We start from the raw sequence: 22,429 nt of genomic DNA, 5'->3' as shown, positions 1-22,429 counted from the left end.
GGGTAATGCATTAGATGCTGTAAAACCATCAAAATCATGCTATCAGTTTACACAAAATAACGACGAAGAAGCATTAGAGTTTTAACTTTCTTGATTTAACTTTTCGATGTCCTAAAATACACTTAGATTTGATGATTTAAAACTGTGTACAAACAGAAGTAGTAACTTTTTGCTGGTCTGATAGAAAATTTAAAAATCTGGCTTTTCTCTACATATTAGGCAAATGGTTTAAGAAATCAAGAGCACTTTTAAACATGAAAAGAAAAATGGGAGCCCTTTTAGAGGATGGCATAATTTCCTAGTAAATCATTAGCAAATGACTACAAATTCAGCTTATACAGTTCTGTAGGTAATGGACTTCATTCACAGTAAAGCAAACTATTAAAAAAGCATTAAAAGCCACCCTATCCATTGTACTCCAACTTTCAACTAACAAAACTATGCTTATTGATCAAAAAGATATTTTGCATACCATTATAATATTTTTTCACAACTGTACATTTACGTCTCTTCAACACACAAAGTACTGGGAATACTCTTGATGACAGAAACACTGACACATGCTGATAGCATGCTACAGAATTTTGATCACTGTTTACATATTTTTATTACTTCTGTAGTAAAGCTATGCACAGGAAGATAAATTACCTAATAAGTAGTAAAAATACTCAAAAGGATAAAATGTCTGATAACATAAGTTTACATAGCTTCTTTCTAATAGCTTTTGCTTTAATATGAAAATAAACTTCTACAGAAGGATCTGCATTAATTTATCACAGAATTTAAGCAGTTTTAAATTTAGAAAGAATGAAGTGTAGACACTGAAAAATACTCCCAGAATATCTACACTACCTGTCACAAAAAAAAATCTGTACTGAAAATGATTACTAGTTATTTGCTATACTGATTGCTTGAGAAAATTTGCTGCCCTTTGTTTAGAGTAAATCTGTAGAAATAACAAAATTCAACTTGACAAAGATTTGTTGTTTGATGACAGGGAAGTAATTTAACATTTTTGTTACTCAGTCACACATACAGAACTAAGGAACTAGTATTTACAGTGATCCAAATGTACTGAAAGTTATCCTCAATTCAGATATTTAGCTGGTAATTTGACTGATAGGATTTTGCAAGAATTTTAGATCTTTTGCTAAACACACTGTTTTGTTGCATACTTCCCTATGGAAAGTCTGACCGTTCTTTGTGCAAATAAAATACCATAGAGCCACTACAGCAGTCTAGGTTTAGTTCAGGCTGCAACAGTATATGGGGAAAGTAAATATTATTTATTATTTCACCTCAATATCTCAAAAAGACTTCAGAAAAAAATTAAATAAAAATGTTTTCTGTCAACAGAAAAGCATTTGAAACATATGCTAAGATACATATGCTCAAAAGTAGCTCAAATACAGGACAGCAGGTGGCACTGGCAACATGCCAGTGTTAAAACAGCTGTGTTGAACTGGTATAAAATTGATCATATTACATCTGTCTTATCTTTAATGTGAAGTTGTAAATGTACAGAACATAAGCTCTTCTTTCATAACACTCTACCCTTTGGTGTAAGCGCACTCTTTGATACTGCTACTTAGTATAGTTTTATTAAGGTAGTTTCAGAGATGGAAGAACTATCCTGACAGGGATGTATCATGACAGGACAAGAGCCAATGGGTAATAATCGCTGCGGAAGAAATTCCATCTGCGTGTAAGATAAAAGCTCTTTCCCTTGAGAACAATTAACACTGGGAGAGGTCACCTGCAGAACTGGTGGAATCCACCTCACTGGAATTATTCCAGAGTGGGCGTCACAGGGCCCTGGATAACAAAATCGGTGGCCCTGCCTTTAACAAGAGGTTGGACCAGATGATCTCCAGAAGCTCCTTCCAACCTAGATTGTTCTGTGACTCAGTATGGTTAGGCCACACAACACAGCACCATGCTGAGAAGCCTAGATACTGCTCCAAGCCAGCTGTAACATACACACAGGTCGTAAAACATTCTTAACAGATATTACTGCATCTAGGAATTAACAGTATGCTGTTAATAGGACAAATTAATCAGCGTTTTACAGCTTCCAGCTCCAGCAGTGGCTCATCTGGTGTTGCTTCAAACATGCTAACGTACCTTTGACTTTGAGGACACATTTCTGTTCTTTGCATGTCATTCAGCCATAGTAAAGAAAAACAAAGAAAAGCCATTCTTCATACAGGCCACAGAGAAACTAATCTGAGCGCCACAGCTGACATGCAAGCAGAAACTTGACACTCTTATGTTAATACTTACATTCTCTAACCCAAGGAGGACCAAGAGCGGGATTGTTGTCATTCCTCCTTGGATCCACTCTTCTAGAGAAACAGTACCATCATGATCATAGTCAATTTCTTCCATCATTTCATGAAGGATCTACACAGTTAATGAAAAATCTCATAAATTCCATATTCTAATATAGCAACTTCTTGTTAGAACATGTGCAGATCTCCAATTCCCTCATCCGCATGCAAAAATTAAGGAAAATATTATTTGTATGGCACCTGTAGTAAAATGAATACTGACAGTTCAGAAAATGAAGTGTCATACTCCTATTTACATTTTATTATCACCCAAAGTTCCCAAACCAATTTGTGTCCCCTTGTGTACTTACTATGTACAATACAAATAAGAGGTAGTTACTTTAAAGGAATTTTCAGAAAAACCAGTTGGCTGTGTTATAAATGTTAATTACTGCATGCACTGAAGAAAAACCTTAAACTAGCAAAAATGTTTCATAGATAAGATTTCATCAGAAAAAGACTCATAAAAGTGCTAATTGACAATGTACAGGGGAGCACAGAATATTATTATTTCTATCTTACTAATGTACAGAATCACACGTTGACGTGAAGTATCACAAAATGATTAAATGCCATCTCTAGCAACATTAAAAACTTGTGGTAAAATTGATACTTACTGGACTCAGTTCAGTAACATCCCATTCAAGGTATTCTGCAACATGCATCATTTGAGCAATGATATTTTCCAGCTCCTACAGATGAACAAAAAAAATGATAATATTTAATGCAATATTATAAACACAAATTCTACTGCAAGCAACTTATAATTCAAACATATTGCATTCAGTGACACTGTTTCATCAACGTTCCTAATGAAATGTCCTTTACAGTGGAAGCTGTACACTCTTAGGTGAATCCGCTTCACTAGCAAAACATCAGGCATGGACCGCAAAGCATGCAGGGAGGTGAAATACAGCTCCACAACCAAAGGACAGCCTCTGGGTTGAAAGTAGTAATAGATTCTTCCTTCCCAGTTGATCATTCGAGCATGGGTTTCATGATCTGAAGTCCACCCTGTGATATAATGATGTAAGGTCCTTTAAATTCCAGCACTCTAACAAACTCTTTTTTTAACAGCAAGTGTATAATTCACAACTTTCTAATGGAAATAAGGCATAAAGTGGATGGTATAAACTAATACAGAGATATTTTCTTACCCTTACAGTGTTGGCATTTCCCTTGATCACCTATCACTAGTGCTCTTCCATATTCATGTATACAACTTGGTTTGTAAACATGCCCAAATGCTTATCTAGAACCATTCTAAACACTCAGGTGTATTGATTATGCACTAGTTACCTAATTCGTATTTTGTATTGCCTAAACCTATGATACAATATTTACTTTATACCTCTGTATAACTTAGCTTCCCTATTCCCCTGTCACTTATGGGAATCACCTCCTCTTTACCAATCCACTCTATGGTGTCTTACTTCAGGGAGATACAAAAGAAGAAGGGGGAAAAAAAAAAAAGAAAAAAGAAAGTTGCCAATAAAATACTTCTTTCTGTTAGCTAACAGAAAACAAATAGTTACATTTTTAAAATGATTGCTATATCTCTGATTTTCCTTCAAACATTCGGTTGGGCTACTCCTTAAAACTTTGTCTTTAATATTCTTAATAACAACATGGAAGTTCTGACATCTCTCCACATACATCCACTGTGTGACTCTCACACTTTCCCCTTTTAATGAAATCTTTACAAAGGGTGCTTTCATGCACATCTCCCAGCAGCATATTAGAATTTTAGGAATCATATTAATGTATCTCCTACAGTAATATGATTAAAAATCAGAAGACTATAAAATAGGACTCCACAACAGCAGTGTCAGCATTTGAAAATTTATACAGTTGTAGAAGCAGCAGGTTAATGGAGAAGAAAACTGAAGAGTTACTTTCAAAATGGGTGACTTTTTAATCGACTATAATTTATACTGCTTCTATTAATTCAGGAAGAATATAAACTTGATTTGGCTTAATGTAGTTTTGTACAGGTATACCATTATGACATACTCTTACAATGCATTAAAATATATAAATAACATTACCGAACTATCCAGGTATCCATTCCCATCTGTATCATATAAGCGAAACATAACTAAAAAGGAAACAAAGAGAAGGAAACTCAGTTAGAAAACGTAGTAACATTATTTCCTAAAAAACAAAAAAAACACCCAACCCACCCACAAAACAACCAAACCTGAGTTTCAAAGAAAGGACAAACATTAACATTTTCGTTTAATGATCACACTAACTGTAGACCCACCAAACGTTTTGTATTATGCAAGAGGTTCACTCAGCGACTACCCTGCCACAGTTGCCTCCAACAAGACGTATTAGGAGGACAGTGCAATTGCACCTTTTCCACATAAGCACTCCAGCAGCTAATTTGGTCTGTGAACTTAATTCTGGCTCCTTCTAGAGATGATCTGTATTCATGAGGAGTACCACCAAAAGGCCCTTCTCTGTCATCTCACCAAACATAGGGTAATACAAAATTGGTCAGTCAAATGTTGATAAGCCTGCTTAAGTTACAATGCTATCCTACTCCTTTAGTTGCAGCTATCACTATTCAATAGTGATAGTGCTTTGGAAATGCTTTCTGACCAACTGAATGAAACAGAGGATTATTATTTGAAGTATCTAATCAGTCAAATCCACTAATAAACATTCTCATAGACTGTCAGCATGACTCCTCCCAGGACCAGACTTGCTTCATCGATTTGAAAATGTATTCCCAACATTTTGGGGAGCTACCTAGACAATAATAGCTGCATTTTGACAATAGCCAGAAAGAATATATACTTTCAAGTTTGTATCATTACTTGATTCCAGCCACAAGAGGGGGTATATCCACCATTACCAAGGTATTTCAAAGCAGCTTACTCAGCTGATCACATACTGCATCAGATTGCAGAGCAGAAAGAAGCCTGAAGTTTTGGTAGGAATACTGTTAAAAGGCTAAAGATGAAAACCAGAAGCCTACAAATACCTCACTCTTTGTCCCTACTTTCTGGAACAGTTTGTCAGAGCTCTGAAATCTAAACACCATCCCCTTCAAAAGTGCTCATATTTTTCCCCTAGATCTATTTCCTAAGGAGAAAGAAGAGAGCCCATATACAGGTGGTTCCAGGACACTGTAATGCCTTGACTGATAGCAAAAGCCAAGCAATCTGCTTATAAACTGTCTTATCAGATGTCTTTGGAAACATATGACGTATTCAACAGTGAACAATACCACCGCATTGGATCCACAGCAAATGCTGTTACAGTCCAATAAAATCTGCAAGCAAAGCTTATCACAGTTTTCAGGAAACAATATAATGAGAAATGAGAGGAAGTTCTTAGCAATTAGAAATTAGAGTTCAGAAATAATTTTATTATTTTTGACTTACAGCAAAACATATTTAACTGATACACGAATTGGTTTGCTTCCCTTATATCCCTCATCTTATTCGCAAGTTGTTCAGCTAACTGTGAGGAAAAAAGGTAAATACTATACGTCTCTACCACTTCAGCAATTTTTGCCACTACGTTGCACTGCTCTTAAGAGCTGTAATATAAGATTGAAAATATTTACTGTAGTACATTGTTTCAAGCTACAAAGGTCCATTATTCATTAGTTATAGGCTAAGAAAATCTACAAAAATATCTTTCTTTGCCTGTGAATTACACAGCAGAAATGTTTCAGTGTAAAACAACAGTTAATGCTAAAAGCCACCAGAGATTAGTACTGTCCCTGCTAGTACACCTTCTACCAAACCTGCTCAGAGAACAACAGCTAATATTATCCGGCAGAGGTACCATTAAGCATTCTGTTTCCAAAGGGATGAATCATTGCATCACTCAGTGATAAAATTCAAATCATTTGGTTCTCCCTCCTCCTCCTCCTCTGTGATTGTAATGCTCTGGTTGAAAGAATGTTCTACAGTTATCACGAAAGCAAGTTTTAGCATCTCCCTGATCTTTACCCACTCCAGAGAAGTAATGTTTACAACTTTTTTTCCTTTAACATGAATCAGTATTTCTAATCAGTCACTTAAAAACAGACATTAGCATAATTATAACTGTTTCACCTTTGTAGCAAACAAAGTCTCTCCAATTACATATGTATTAGGTAGTGAAAAGCCTAAATCTGTGCTATTGGCTAGACTCTGAAAAACTATGCTACTGGTGTGGCACGCAATCTCTTTCCTATTCACACCCTGCTAAATATTCATGTTCTTGCTGATTTATGCACTCTAGGAGAAAAAAACAACAAAATGATTAAAATAACTGAACAAAAGTTCTGATGCAAACTACAGAGCCCAAGTCAATCTTTTATATTTATTTTCCCATCCTTCAACTGATAGCACTGACTGACCACTCAATTTCTATTACTAGATTACATACCTTTTGTAAATAATTAAAAATGTATTAAAATAAAATAAAATTACCAAGATGAGATCAGTTGCTGCACTACTACATTTTCACCTGCAACCTCTGAACTTCTAATCTTGCATATGACAAAAAGTGCCATCCCAGAAATTTCCAAAGTTCAAAATTATGTTCTTTTGAGAAGAAATTGGGGAATTCATTCTCAAAAACACATGCACAAACAAGTGCTCTACGCACTTCCTGTTTTCACCAGCGCATGTACTTTGAAAACTGTAGGGCTTGTCACTCTCCACAGAAGCCTGAGTGTCCAAGAACTACATAGCATAGCAAAAAGACAGACTATAACTAATCATACTACTGCAAAAATACAGAAGAACAGTGTGGCATTCTTGAAGCTTCTGTTGGTATGGAAAGAACAGAAACAGAGTAACTTGGGGTTATTGATAGTCTTGATAAGAGAAACTGGCAAAAAACTGCACAGCTCATGGAGTTTTTGTTCATAATCGCGGAAAGAAGTTTGAGCACTTGTAAGCATATTATGTTTGTAAAGCTACGGTACCTGTGGAGGTCATATGCCTCCTCCATACCATTTATGTCTAATACCCTTCATACTGCCTCCTGGCACACGTTCAGGAATCATAGTGTGGACACCAGCAAGTAAAGCTTGGTACATGTGACAACAACATGGAGAGCAGAAACTGGTTTCTATGGATCAAGTCTGCAGGTTGAGCCACAGAGCATGAAGGTACTTAACAATATAGCTACACCTTGAACTATTTGCATTATGACCTTAAAAAGAGAACTTAAATTCTTTTAGTGTTATCTCTGCTAGAAAAGTTTGGGATATTCTTTATATTCAGGCCACATACAGTTTATGAATAACAGATATTCTGAGCATGTCAAACAGGTTAGGTTTGCAGTGCTTAAGACCTCTAGAAATACATTGTTAATAGGTTAGAGAATCCATTTATCTGCTGGAATATTTGTAAATCTATGAAAATCCATAGATCATATAGATCCAAAAGCGAAACACTATTTCCTCTTAGTGTATTTTATCTTAAAAAATCCTCCAGCTTATATCATATTTTATTTGAAAGCACTGCTTCCATGTTCTGTTTGTCATCAATCAAGTTTCCAAACACTCAGCTACGATTCAGAGTGTTTCCATTTTTGTCAACAGAAAAAAAAAATCATGATTTGAGATTAGTATTAATATTAATGTTGGCAACCCTGGAATAAGCCACCCTTTCTTTTTTCACTCCACTGCTACTAATTTATAATTTACCTTATATCCACCACACCTACTGCTATAAAATTATTTCAGACAAAGCTTTAAATTATCCCATTAATGTATAAGGACAATTCAACTAAAATCAACAGGGAATTCTGCATACTAACAGTACAGTATAAGCCAAAATTTAGACACTAGACAGTGACAACATGTGGTATATTTCAACTCTGTATGACAAAGTAGAAAATAAACCTATATAATAACCATGACTTTAATTATATGCAGTAAATGCAAATGATCTTGAATATACAGAACATGTAAGTACCGTAGATTTATTAGATATCGCTTCTAAATCATATAGATCATTCACCATCTTTTGCCTATGCAGTTCCTGTTGCCAGAAGTTCATGGAACATCCCCTACACTAAAATCATCGCCTGCTCCTCTGTCTCTCCCCCTTTTCATTGTACCAGTTCCTGACACCAGGGGACGCAACTGATCTCCGTTTCATGCTATGGTTTGTGCACAGAGCTCTTCAGAGCTCTGATAAGGCTTGTGTAACTTGCTACCACGGAACAGTTATTATACTGTAAGTTTAATTCAATCCTAGGATCTTAGTTTTCCTATGCTTGTGTTCTGAATGCACATTTATGCATACATCCTCATATTCTAATCACATGATACCAAACTGGTATTACCAAACTTGGGGACAGCTCCTTATAATCTTTGCTGAGGCAAAGGTGTAGGTGATCTTTCTTAGAGTACAAAGTTGTCATTGTAAACTAACTACAGGTAATGAAACATCAAGATACTTCAACAACATGCGGTCATGTAACCTTGTAATGAATTTCTCATTCTGGTAGAAGTAGCCTACTGTTTGCATTTCCTATTGTCATATTGATTTCATATTGGGTATTTACTTTCCATACAGTATTACAGCCTGATCCTACAGTTCTTTTATAGACAGACCAGCTATGTATACCCAAGTACACTTGGTCTCAGTAAGGACTATATGATTGGATTGACTGTTTATCTATCTGGAAAAATGGCTTCTAAAATTCTGTAACGGGGAAACACGTGATTTCTTTCTTTTTTTCTCCAATTAGCAGATCAAACTGTTATTTTTTGAACAGGTAGAGGCATTGGGCTTTAATGAATCAGGCCCCTAATTAAAAAAAATCAAGTAATTTCTAACTCCCAGTGTCAAACACTCATTCCCAACAGTAGTACATGACTTGGATCATTCTTGGCTTTTCTGTACTTACTAGTATTACAGACCCACAGCCTGTATTAACAACTATTCTTTGTTTGAATTAGTTTGTTTTCTACAGATTATTCATCACTTCTATATATCTCTATCTCTTCAGTATATTTCATTTGTTTTTCTTAGATCTGATACTCATCAAGAGACAACAGTATAGAAAGGATTATTTTAACTGCAGATCCTTACTCCCCATCTTGGCATGTGCTAGATAGAATTTAGTTAAAATCTCATCAAATTAATACTATTAGGAAGAATAAAAGATCATTTCTGCAATAATGGTCACCTAGAACCATATTTTTATAATGCAGCTACTCAAAACTGAATCTTGAACTCAGAAAATTTAGAAACAGAATTCTTCATGACTTATTGAAATAAATAAATAAAATTAACTTGAAAAAGAATATACATTCTAGTTTGTCTTCAGGTCTTCCTCTTTCTAGCAGTGACAAATAGCACACAATATCTTTCAGCTGGATCATGTCTGGTAAATGTAAGTTGGCAGGAGTAGGAGGTCGGGATGTAGAGGTGCCTTTGTTAAGTCTCAGACCTGGAAATAACACATAGCCTTTGTTACTCGTGATGTATGATGTAAGCAGAAAATGAAAACATAACTCTTGCATATATGCATCTTCATTTTATGTGAATCTCAGATGCCTTCTTAATTTAAATATAAATGTGACATTTTAAACAATTCATGTTCATAGTTTATCCAGCAAAGCCAAAATTAAAATGATAGTCAGGTTTTAAAACTATTGAAAAAAAAAAAATCAGTCATGGGAATGGCATAACCCTTTTTTTCATTTGTGTTGATCTGGTATCTTTTGACTACCAAAAAATTTGGTGAACGTTTTTATTCTACTACCTTACATGTTAATTTAAGTATTAAAACAATCCCTGCCCAACCCTGCATCCACTTCCTTGTGCTCATAGAAGCTTCATCTAACTTATAGACTGATACCAGCACAGTAACTGAAGATGTTTTAGTGTCAAAGAAAACTCTGATAATACCCAAGTGTGTAGTCTTTCCAAAAACACAGCCAGATGTGCGTCAGAGCAACACACATTTAAAACATGGAAGTCTCGACCACAGAATACTACGAAAATAAATACAGAATTTAAATAATAGTCATGATAATTGCTCAAACACTGTGATCAAGAGCAGTTCCAGTGTACCACTTGGAATACAAGTTTGAACATTGCCAAACTTTTTGTTTCAAGAGAACATTAATATAATTGGTCCTGATGATATTACTGGAATCTGCAGGACTAGTAAATAGAGGAAAAAAAGGGGGAAGGACAGGAGAACACAGAGAAAGGAGTAATAAAACTTTCTTTACAAGTTTGTTACATTTCTCACTGACTTTAGTGATGTTAAAGATGAAACTTTACAAAAGGATTTACTGTTTTAAATATTTTCTATAACTAATTCAGAACAGATTCGTCATTGCACACATAACCTGCATACATAATTTCTCTCATCCATTTGTTTTGGACAAGTTAATTACTATAGCAAAGGGAAACAGAACTCTGGTGGGGTTTTTCCCCCCCTATTTTTATCTTGAAAAACTTCATTACAATCTGAACACATTTTCAAAGGTCTACTGAGGTACACATGCTAAAAAAAATAATTCACTAAATAAGAGAAAATTGGCATGCAGAAAATATATCTTTGAATCAAGTTCATGTTCATGGTTTCAGGCAGATAATAAACACTGAAAGTAATATTTAAATTAATAAAAAGATTTAATAGGGCAATGTTCTATTAAATAAGCTTGTGTGTTGGTTAAGTGTCCTTAAAATTAAGACATTTTATAAATGTTAATCAATTAAGATGCTAGCTTTAATCACACAATTTACACAAATAGTTCACATTCCAGTCTTACACGAATTTTATGCACAGAATAAAAAGTATTATAAAACTTGGGCTAATTCATCTCAAAAATGTATAGTCCTGAAATCCAAATGAGAAGGCATACAATTTCAAGGTATCTTTTAGCTTATCATCAGCTGCAAGGTACAGGTTAAAGTATTACTTCTTAATCAGAGGTGGGAGAGGGGTGGCTGCAATGTGCTGACTTACAGACGACTTACAGTGCTGCTGCTTACCTGGCATCTGTTTCCATCTCTCTTCAGACACTTTCACTGAAAATACAATTTATAAATAGACATGAGTGGACCAAGAAACACCAAGTAAAAAAACGGACACATACCAGAGCGATTTATAAACCCTGCTACTTTCCTTGTGATCTTCTCTAGCTCTCATGTACCTTTCCATTTTCCAGAAGAATGTTAAACGTTTCTGACAACTTTATTTCCCAGTATGGTCAGTTTTTTTCATTATTGGTAACATTTAAAAATTACTAAAAATCCTTGTCGTGGTTTAACCCCAGCCAGCAACTAAACACCACGCAGCCGCTCACTCACTCCCCCCCACCCAGTGGGATGGGGGAGAAAATCGGGAAAAGAAGCAAAACCCGTGGGTTGAGATAAGAACAGTTTAATAGAACAGAAAAGAAGAAACTAATAATGATAATGATAACACTAATAAAATGACAACAGCAATAATGAAAGGATTGGAATGTACAAATGATGCGCAGTGCAATTGCTCACCACCCGCCGACCGACACCCAGCCAGTCCCCAAGTGGCGAATCCCTGGCCCCCCACTTCCCCGTTCCTATACTGGATGGGACGTCACATGGTATGGAATACCCCGTTGGCCAGTTGGGGTCAGGTGCCCTGGCTGTGTCCTGTGCCAACTTCTTGTGCCCCTCCAGCTTTCTCGCTGGCTGGGCATGAGAAGCTGAAAAATCCTTGACTTTAGTCTAAACACTACTGAGCAACAACTGAAAACATCAGGGTTATCAACATTCTTCACTCTGAACTCAAAACATAGCACTGTACCAGCTACTAGGAAGACAGTTAACTCTATCCCAGCTGAAACCAGGACAATCCTAAAACAAAGGTTTCCGTAATTTTCATTTGCACATCAAAATGCACCAATGCACACTTTTTCCCTTTAAATGTTACAAATTATAAAGACGTAACATCTAGTTTAAATCTCATGCAACTGAATTACACTATGAACAGCATATTTTCAAGCACAAATAACTCTTGCATGATGTGAACTGAATTGTCTCTCTGAACATGCTTGGATATAACAATTTATCAAACAGTTCTTCTGGTATCACACTAAATACACATGGAAGACTACTAATCTGGTCTCACATTACACTATTGCTGACATCCTTACTAACAGAAAGAGATGAAAATTAACTACAAACTCAGAAAAGTGAGTGAAGGAGAAAAAAATTTTAGGAGGTAGCATTAGAGTAAGAAACTTACCATACAGTTTAAACAACAACAATAACAACCATAATAATGATTATTATTATTATACCACACATAAGAATAAAATCTATCAGAGACAATTATAGTGAAAGTGAAGAAAGCTGAGTATGGCCTATACTGGGCAGAATTTACCTGTAAATCTGGCAGTGACCTAAAACCAGCTGTTATCATTTCTACACATGAAATGTCAAAACCATAGAAATATACCACCAGAATGATAAAAGATTATTTTCTTGAAATAGTAGTCAGACAACATATGTAAAAAACACAGCATAATAAATAAATATGCACCACTAAATGGTAGCTGCTATTGGAGTTATCAGGCAAAAAGTGTTAAGTGTAAAAGATTACAAATTTTGGTGGCTGGTCCAGTGCATGTTTATTGCTGATGCTACTCATTGATGAAAACATGACAAAAACTTCAATGAAAAACTGAAAGTAATGACAGTAGAAATGAAATTGTGCTGCTGAGACTTCATAGGCAACAGAATCTATATTCATAGTTGAAAAAAATGCAACGCTGAAAATTTAGGACATCCAAAATACACCCTGCAGCATACAATAAAGAATACATTTAGACATGCCCTTAGAGATTCTGTTGCAAAGCATCTTTTAAGGGCAAGGAAATGAATCACTGGTCTAAATGACTTGCCCAAACCAGTGAGTAAGTCATTATCAGAGCTGTATCAGCAACAGAAGGTTTTGAATACTCCACACAACTGCTTACACCATAGTCTACAAAGCCTACTGCTGTGCACATGGAACCAGTCTAGATAACTAACAACAAAAGCCCAAGAAGTTGGAAATGTACTGTCTACACAGCAGGCATCTGAGGGACAAGATGTGTCCATGGCAGTTCTGATTAGAAAGGATAAAAAAAATACCTGAAGAATTCAATGCAAATGAAAAAAAGAAAATTTATATGAAGAATCATACCCTCAATGTGTTAAGCAAGCTTTGCTAGCATAAAGAAGATTTTTCAGTTAAGTCTAATTACAGTTAATGACCATTATAATATAATAGAAGACAATAATATAATATGGGTTTTTTGGTTGGTTTGTTTGGTGTTTTTTGCCAGAAAATACAAAGCTAAGAAGTGGAAATAACAGGTACTGTAAACTTAAATAAAGAAAAATAACTGAAACCCATCTATTTAACATAGTTGGGAGTGGCATGCACTAAAAAGAAAAAACAGGCCAACTCAATGGGTGATATCTGAAAGCCTACAATGAGTATTGTACACTGAGGTATCTATGGAAATCTAGTGCTTGGTATCTGCAAGAAAAGTTAGCATTTCAGCTGGTAGCACTTGGACCAAATTCACAACTTCTGGATGAGTTGCAATTTGAAGACACCTAATCTTCACATAAAGAATTCAAGCAATTAAGTACCCATCAAACCATCTGGTAACTTGCTCTAAGCACTTGATTATCCCAGCTGTTCAAAACACGCAATTTATTTCATTAAATTAGTCTAGCTTCTGCTTTTAGCTACTGGATTTTGATAGAGTTCCCGAATTGCTAAAGTGCTAATCCAAATATTTCAAGTTAGGATGGTAACCTTAAATTTCTTCTGCAAATTTTCTGTAAACATTTTATAAAATTTTGTAAGTTGACAGTTTTTAACACTATTTTGCATGGAAGTATTTTAACATTTTATGTCCTCTGAACTCAAAATTACATATAATAAAAATGTTCAGTTTAGCATGAAAATTTCAAGCTGCATTAAAGAAGATCTCTACATTGGGAAAAGAAATACTGCTAACACTTATAGGATGTTTAAAATATCAGTAGCTGGTAAGTACGTAGCATTACTAATAGCAGTATCGCACCTAGACAGTTAAGAGAAGCAGCAGTAACTGGGCACAGAAACTGTAGAGCACCAGCAGGAGCCTCCTGCATGAAGCTCTGAAGGTTTCTAAATATTTACACAGTAGAGTAGGCAGCAAGATCATGTAACCATAGTGATCTGATTAGCATTAACATGACAAATACTGTCCACTTGGTGTCTCAGCTGCATCATTATTGTGAATTAAAGACAAAACCACTTAATTTCCATTTCTTTTCACAGTATTTCTTGTTCATGATTGAGTTAGCTTCTGCAATTTCACAAACATCAGAACAAAAAAAGAAATACATATACCTGAGAATTCCATATATTTACAGCTATGAGAAGTAAAATAGGAGGGGAGGGAACTTTCAGCTCTTATACTGTGATTTTATTACTTACCTCCAGAAAGGTGCTGGGGTTTGTTTTTTATTAACGGGCTGCAGTGAGAGATTTTGTTGCTAAATGATGTAAAAAGATGCTCAATGAAATCATCTGGTAACTCTGCCTCCAGAAAAGTCTTCATGAACAGCTTGAACCCTTCTAAATCAATTGTCTAGAGTGTGGGGGAGGGGAAAAAAAAAGTATTCTGAATTGTTCATTTTGCAAAAACTTTCATACTAATCCATCAAATAATATTCTGTTAACAAATACTTTAGACTGTCTTTGAAAATATTGATTTCCGAAGATACAGCCTGGCATACCTATTCTTGAAAGTGACTGATTATTGAATTAAGTATTGCTACAATAGCCCAGAGCACAGTGTAAGACAGCCCAGAGTAAATTCAGAGCACTTGTATCAGAACCCCGAAACTAAGTTCCATGCTCTCTAGTTTCTTGATTAGAATATGGCTTAACAGCACATACAAAACTGCAACCAAAGGCACCTACAGAGCTCACAGGGATGTACCTAGCAAGTCTTAGTTTTTCCCAAAATTAGGCAGACAACAAACAGGGGATTTTTGGATGCCTAATTCTGGGAATTGAAGGTCTCCTGTCTTTTCCTAGGTGGTAACACGTTTTGCTGGTATTTGTCAAAGACAAACTAATTACCCTGTCTTAAATAGGTTCTAATAGTTAAATGAGAGTACTGGGACATGCAACATTACTTACAGGGAAAAAAAGTTGTTGATTTAAAACATTTGTCATTTAGTTTAATTTGGTTTTACTTCTGCCAGCAAAGTAAGAACTGATTAATGAAACTTCCTTGATTATTTCTCCTGGTAAGACAGCATTGTCTGTTTTAAGTAATAAAATGAATCATAGAATATCTCAAGTTAGAAGGGACTTAAAGGTCATCGAGTCCAACTCCCTGCTCCTCACAGGACTACCTAAAACTAAACTGTATGACTAAGAGCATCATCCAGATGCTCCTTGAACTGACAGGCTTGGTGCCATGACCACTTCCCTGGGGAGCCTGTTCCAGTGACCGACCACCCTCTCAGTGAAGAACCTTTTCCTAATGTCCAGCCTGGACTTCCCCTGATGGAGCTTCATTCCATTTCCTCGTGTCCTGTCGCTGGTCACCAGAGAGGAGATCAGCACCTCCCCCTCCACTGCCCCCCTTGAGGAAGGTGTAGACTGCAATGAGATTGCAGCAATGTAAAAGCATTACGATCCCATTTTATCCTGCTAATATAGAACCACTAAAGATAAAGGTGCCCTGAAACATAGAGAGACCTCAAGACAATTTCAGTTTTATCTCAGAAATAACTGACACAACTGCATACTTAGCAATGATGCTACTCAGTTATGTATGTGATTTTAAAACAGCTTATCAACCATTAATCTGTAAAACATAACTGTTTCTGTCTTTGTTTCTAGATCAAACAGGACAGCAACTTTTCAACATGAAATAATTAAGGGATAAAGCCACATTATACCACAAAAATGACTTGGAGAAATTTCCCCATGCTTCAGAAAGACTCCATTTCTCCATAGAAAACTCTAGTGTAACTCCTTTAGTTCAGCACAGTGAATGCAGCATTAGGAGGGAAAAGACTAGCAAGAAATCAGCTTGAAACCATGCCAGAAAAAGAAAACTGAAACTAAATTTTCAAAGTGCCTCAGTGACTTTGGAATCTGAGTCACAGCACAAATAATTTTTACAATGACTTTAATATATAATTTCAAAATTTTGGAGCAGGGATTTCTCTCCCCCTGCTTTTTTTTTGTTTTTTTTAATATTATATTTAAGAGATGTAGAAATTTTATGTCCACACGAAATAAGGTGTTTTGCATTAAGGCCAAGACCTAACTGCCCCAGGGTAATGTTTTAAATGTGTATCACTGTCCTTACGAGGGACCAACAACAGAGATTGCAAAATTTGACTGATCTTGTGCAAGTCATTATTATTAGGAATGCAAACTTGGGAAGAGGGTGTCTACACTGAGCTTCTGATCCAGAACACTTCATTTGAGAAAGAAGTTCAGTGAAATCAATAAAATTCTTACCTACTGAACACAAAAATAGCAGAGACTGAAAATAAAATTGCCTCCACAAGGCTCAAGCTAGGCGTAAAATGGAAATAATCAACTTGGACATGGACTCACTGTCTTTGTCTCATCACAGAGTTTCAGCCACTCTCTTCTACTTTGGCAAATCATACACTGTTTCACTCATGCTACAAAATTTATGTTTTTCCTCAATAATAAAGTCACTGACATTTAATTCACTGTTTATAAAATATGAAACCACAATGGCAAAAGGATTTGTATCAGCATCCAAGTAAATCAGTCGTTAAGTTTACACTATATAAATGTATTTTTTATCTGCAAGCATAACAAATACATTAATCATTAAATCAACTGACTTTAAAAATGTGAAATTGCTTTGTTAGACTGTTCGTTAATGAAACATGTCTTCGCTATTTCACTAAATTACATACAAAGAGGGATAACCAAGTGAAAAAGGAAAACAAAAACAAATTATAATTCCATTGAAGTTAAGGTGCATGGATGGACATGTAAAATATTACATAAAGCTTTTTTTTATTTACCTTGTCTGTGGATTTTATGTATATACTGCTAAAAATATTCCTTGAGTTTACAGCTATCTTAGATTTTTAAACTGCTGTCTTAGTGACATTGGTCCACCAAGCTGCCAGCAATAACTAAATCCCTAATGCTGGGGGTTTTTTTCTATTTATGGGCTCAGAATTATGCCTGGGTAGAGATTTGGATTAATAAATAAGGTTAAAATTATGTGTTTCTTTCTCCCTGAAGACTCTCTTCAAGATGTTCAAACTTTTCAATATTCTTTAAAGATGGTCAGATTATCATCTACTCCAGTGTCCTCCAAAGCAAGCGTTCCACAAACTGCCTTGTATTTTCTGGCCAGGAAAGACAACAGATATCAAAGTAACACATGACTTGGCTGCCATGTCCATTTATTGTATTTGACACCCTGACTGCCACTGATTAGTGTGCTCAGCAAAGGAAGAAAGAAAGTGGGTGCTTGTTCTATAAGGTTGTTCTATAGTCAGATTTCTTCAGCTGAAAGTGCTTTATCCTCTGCTCTAACATGCTCTGTGACCTGTATTCCCCCAGGGGAGTAGCAACATTCATACAACCAGAGTTAGGACGTTGCACATCCAAAACCTTTCAGATGATGCTGAGAGCTGGTTAGGAGCTGGTAAGTGACTTGAATACACATCAGAAACATTTATAATAGCCCAAAATGCAGATACAAAACCACATGCTCTATCAAAAGAATGCAACAACAGTCATGCCTAAAGGAGACCTATGCGTAGAGCCTCATGATTAGGTTCTTGCCTCTATGAAAAAAAAACCACAAAATCTGTGATTCTAATACTCTATAGCTGAAAAACATTTTCATTTCTGCTTGGTGTAGATTATCCTATTAGAACTGAGGCCTAAAGTTATGAAGTCTTTTCTGGAAATTTGTTTTTGTAAATGTATATACAGTAAGTAACAGAACTGAGCTAGACTACAGCAGATCTAGGAGTAGTTTAGATTATCCATCTAGCTTTCCAATGAAAAAGCAGTGAGCTTTCAAAAAAAGGCTCACTTTAAATTGCTTTCACTATCATAGCCCTCTCATTGTAATATACATAAGCTGTTACATAACTGTAGAAAAATTGAATAATTTCTTAAAAAAAAAATCCTATGAGGACAACTGTAGAAGACTTATAGGTGTTAGAGTATTATCACCAAGTAGAGGTTTTAGTATTGAGTATGGTTCATTTAGAACAGAAGACTTTAAGATGCAAAATATGCTCAGCTTAATTTAAAATAACTTTCACAGAAGAGAAAACAATATACAATATTATAAGCATTTCTCTATTCTGCAATTATACAGTATTTTTCTTTTTTCCTCATGGAACTTTACCCTTCTAAAATGCTTCAGTAAGTAACTACCCTTCCTCCAATTACTAGCATTTTCTCCCAACCCCAGCTACTTTTCAAAGGACCCACACAATGCTCTGGTAACCAAAAAGACAAAAAAGAGGAAAGCAGAGGACATTAATTTTCCACACTAACATGGATCATGCTCACTCTGCTATGTAAACCACAATATCTTCCTTTTAAATCCCACTGTCATATCAGAATTTCTCAGATGAAAAGTTCAATAAATTTTGGTATGGTTTGAAAATAATTTATTTCTGTTAGTGAATTCGCAAGCTTTAATTAAACAGTTCAGATCAGTAATATCAGAACAATATATAAGCCATAATGGTGGATGTTTTCTTAAGCACGCAGGCTAATTGCTTAATTTTCAACAGTTGCTTAGCTTCCAGAAGCTCCAGTTGAATTCAAATGAACCTGATAAAGAAGGATTTAGCATTTCAGAAGGCATTTTCCATGACGTTTCCCAAGTCAGGGGATAGGAGCGGGAGAGGATGTACCAAACTGACTACAATTAACCTGGCACATGAATTAATTAATTCAATTTCACAAGAGACTATCAGGGCATAGGGAGATTATGATCACAAGCGTAGGAATGTCAGGAAAATTTTCAACATAACAGGGAGATATATTAGGACATAGCTGAAGCAGCCAATAGTTGCTCACAGGAACATAAAAGAACTTTCAAATCATTTGGCCTAAATCTCCGGGGGGGGGGGGGGGGGGGGTGGGTGTGATAAAAATTGTGCTGGTTTAGCTTTGATTCAAATAAAAAAGGTACCAAAAGCCTTGCCTGTAAGTCACAGAAAGGTAGGTAGTTTTTTATTAATCATATATAACTGGATTCCTCTTTTATGTATTAAACAACTGATTCACCAAGTTTACTGGAGCTCTTTTTCTTATGTCTTACAAAAATAAACTTTACAAAATAAGACTTTATTAATCTTTATAATTTTCTATATTATTGTGTAATAAAACTTCATTTGGTAATGAAACATTTTGATACAAGCCCAGATAAGTAGGCATTCAAAAACACTATCGAGTTTCAGCTAATTTAAACCATAACATCCATATAAAATTAATTTTACTACTATTTTTAGAAGCATTTCTTATTATTATCATTTCCCATTTATAGATTTTATCAATGTTTCCAATTACCTGAAATTCAAAAAAAAAAAAAAGGTATATATCCACCTCGGAGAAAAGGAAAGGAGGAAGGAGAGAAGGCAGAAGCAAAACTGCACAGTTTTAGCTTTAAAATTCTTTTTAGCAAATAAAGTGTGTCAACCACTAAACATTTTTTTGCTTTTTTAAAAGTAGACATGAAACTGGACTCACTATGACTCAATGCAGAGGAAAATTAAAAATACGCATATTTTTTACATGATAAATTGTCAGGGAAAATCCGTAAGACTTAATGAACCACCCACAAAATTTCAAAATTAATCCCAGCACTAAAATGCCAACAAGAATTTAATCCATAAGTATTGTTTTTCTGTAAGGTCCCCACAAACAGATCCATACAATAAACTGAAAAAGAAGAAACAAACCAAAGTTTATAATGAGTTCTAAATGATTGACCGACCACAGAAAGAAGGTTGTGGATTTGTCCCACTGCATCCAACTACGTAACACAACAGATTTACAGAGAAGGAATCCTAAGGTGTCTTTTATGCCTTTATTAACTGTGCCCATTCATTAATACACTGTGATAAGGCATGACTTTTAGTTCACAATGCTGTGCAGACTAAGAAACCTCTTACTCGATTTCATAACTGTAAAACCAAGCAGCTAATTACAGTCTAATGAGAACAATATGGGTCAGCTCAGGAAAGGAATGAAGATGCCTAAAGTTGGACATTGGTATTTTATTGATGCCCTTATTCATACTGGAATCTCAAAGGACTCTCTCAAGTGCTACTAATCCATAAAGCATTTATACCTGATAAACCCTTTAGGTTTTTTACTTTAGCTTCCTAAAGTGTCCCCAGACTTATTTGTGAACATGAACAAAAATGTTACATTCTTCACTGGATTGAAGATTTCATTATTTGTCTCACATCTAATACAATTAGGGTACCTAAATCTGTGTTATCAGGTCTCACTATACATGTGCACAAAAAAAAAAAAAAAAAAAAAGGCACTGTCCACCAAGTGCAGTGGAGACCACTATTTCCTGCTGAAAGCACAGGAAAAGTGATAGATTCTCCCACCTTTTGGAAAAAAAAAAACTCCTGGTAAAGACACCTCCCCAGTGGGGGTTACCTTGGTCGAATTCCCTTGTTTGCCTGGGGGAATTCAAACTTGTATCTCTTTATCTAGAGAGTATCCAAATATCAGAAAAGAGCTGAAAATTCACTGAGGGAAAAAGAGGTTTCAAGGAACTCATTTACAATGTCTTACAGATACTGTAAAACATAAGAATATAAAAGTAAAACACCACTAGCTATATGGATATACAAAGTGGCAGCTGCAAAAGGTAATACCATATAGCACCTATTTTGCCTAAACTAAAAATCTGGAGAGAGAGAGAGACGATGCCATTTATGGACAGACTGGAGTATGTGGGGAGGTAACATCTGAGGCAGGCAGGCACAAGGGGAAACAGCAGTGACTATCAATCCTTCTTCCAAACTTGTTAGCACCTCTGTCTCCACTGCATCTCTGCTCCTTAATTCTTTTCCTCCATTCTGGCAGCAGCCAAGAAGGCACCACTGGGTAAGTGTGTATGGGGTGGGGAGGAAGGCTGGAAATGAGCTACAGACCCCATATTTGGACTCTTCAGAGATTTCAACCACATCTAAAGGCAACCTACTTGCAGCGGCTGCCAGACACTATTAAGGAACATGTTAATGGGGCAGACAAGAGGAGGGGTTTTTGAGTTATAAGGTATAAATCTGCACTCAGTGGAAGAACTGAGGTAAGATCTAAAAGAAAGACTCTCCACAGAACATTGTACTTCCCCCTTTCCCAGCTGCTAAAAGCTCCTGGGAAACTCCTTAATGGCTTTGACCAAGCATTCCAAGATGTTTTCCTATTTTTCTATCACAATACATTTTAAAAGCCAATTCTGTAGAAAATTCTTTAGCCTGGGCTTTTATTCTCCTTCTCCACCTCAGGAATCTGATCACTAGTTTACCCTTTTCAACATACCACAGGAAATCCTATGACAGAACAGTAAGCACACATAAAAAGACACATACAAACAAATAACAATCACTGAACTAGAAAAAAAAGTTACTGAGGAATCTTGACTGCAAAGAGTTGAAAGTCACCAAGAGATTAAAGTCCTGGCAACTGACAAGATAAATAAACTACAGTTTTCAGGATAAACTACATTTTTCAAGAGATTCCAGGATGACACTGATCACATTGACTAATGAATTCTCAACTGTGAAGAAACAAAAGTATTAAAATTAGTTTAGGATTTTTATAGGTATTAAAAATCTCACTTTATTCACAGTTAACAAAGTAGTCTGGAATTTAATTCTCCTGTTACTGCACAGAATACTACAAAACTGACAATAAAGCAACCACTATTTTCCATAATGCTATCATGATCGTATGCACATTTCTTTGCAGTTACCCCATGTATCTCACAGATGATGTGAACCTTTTTACCTTACTAACACCACTAAAGAATGTATATACCTTACTTCTCTTTCTACTCTACACCAATAGCA

General features: G+C 35.6%; 1 protein-coding gene across 6 annotated transcripts in view; it reads right to left on the bottom strand.

Annotated features, from left to right (window-relative positions):
- The window catches only part of DGKB (diacylglycerol kinase beta), a 365,482-nt gene that overhangs the window by 257,295 nt on the left and 85,758 nt on the right, over positions 1 to 22,429 (bottom strand). For all 6 annotated transcript variants that reach the window (XM_052801099.1, XM_052801089.1, XM_052801081.1 and 3 more), the window contains 6 exons: positions 14,781 to 14,934; positions 11,309 to 11,344; positions 9,609 to 9,749; positions 4,379 to 4,428; positions 2,948 to 3,022; positions 2,284 to 2,403 (listed from right to left, as the gene is read on the bottom strand). In XM_052801099.1, coding sequence (XP_052657059.1) covers positions 2,284 to 2,403; positions 2,948 to 3,022; positions 4,379 to 4,428; positions 9,609 to 9,749; positions 11,309 to 11,344; positions 14,781 to 14,934 — 576 coding nt within the window. The remainder of the gene's footprint in view (positions 1 to 2,283; positions 2,404 to 2,947; positions 3,023 to 4,378; positions 4,429 to 9,608; positions 9,750 to 11,308; positions 11,345 to 14,780; positions 14,935 to 22,429) is intronic.

This window comes from Harpia harpyja, chromosome 1 (assembly GCF_026419915.1).
Source record: "Harpia harpyja isolate bHarHar1 chromosome 1, bHarHar1 primary haplotype, whole genome shotgun sequence".
NCBI lineage: Eukaryota > Metazoa > Chordata > Aves > Accipitriformes > Accipitridae > Harpia > Harpia harpyja.
Note: the sequence above shows the minus strand (reverse complement) of the source record. Positions and strands in the feature narration are given on the sequence as shown.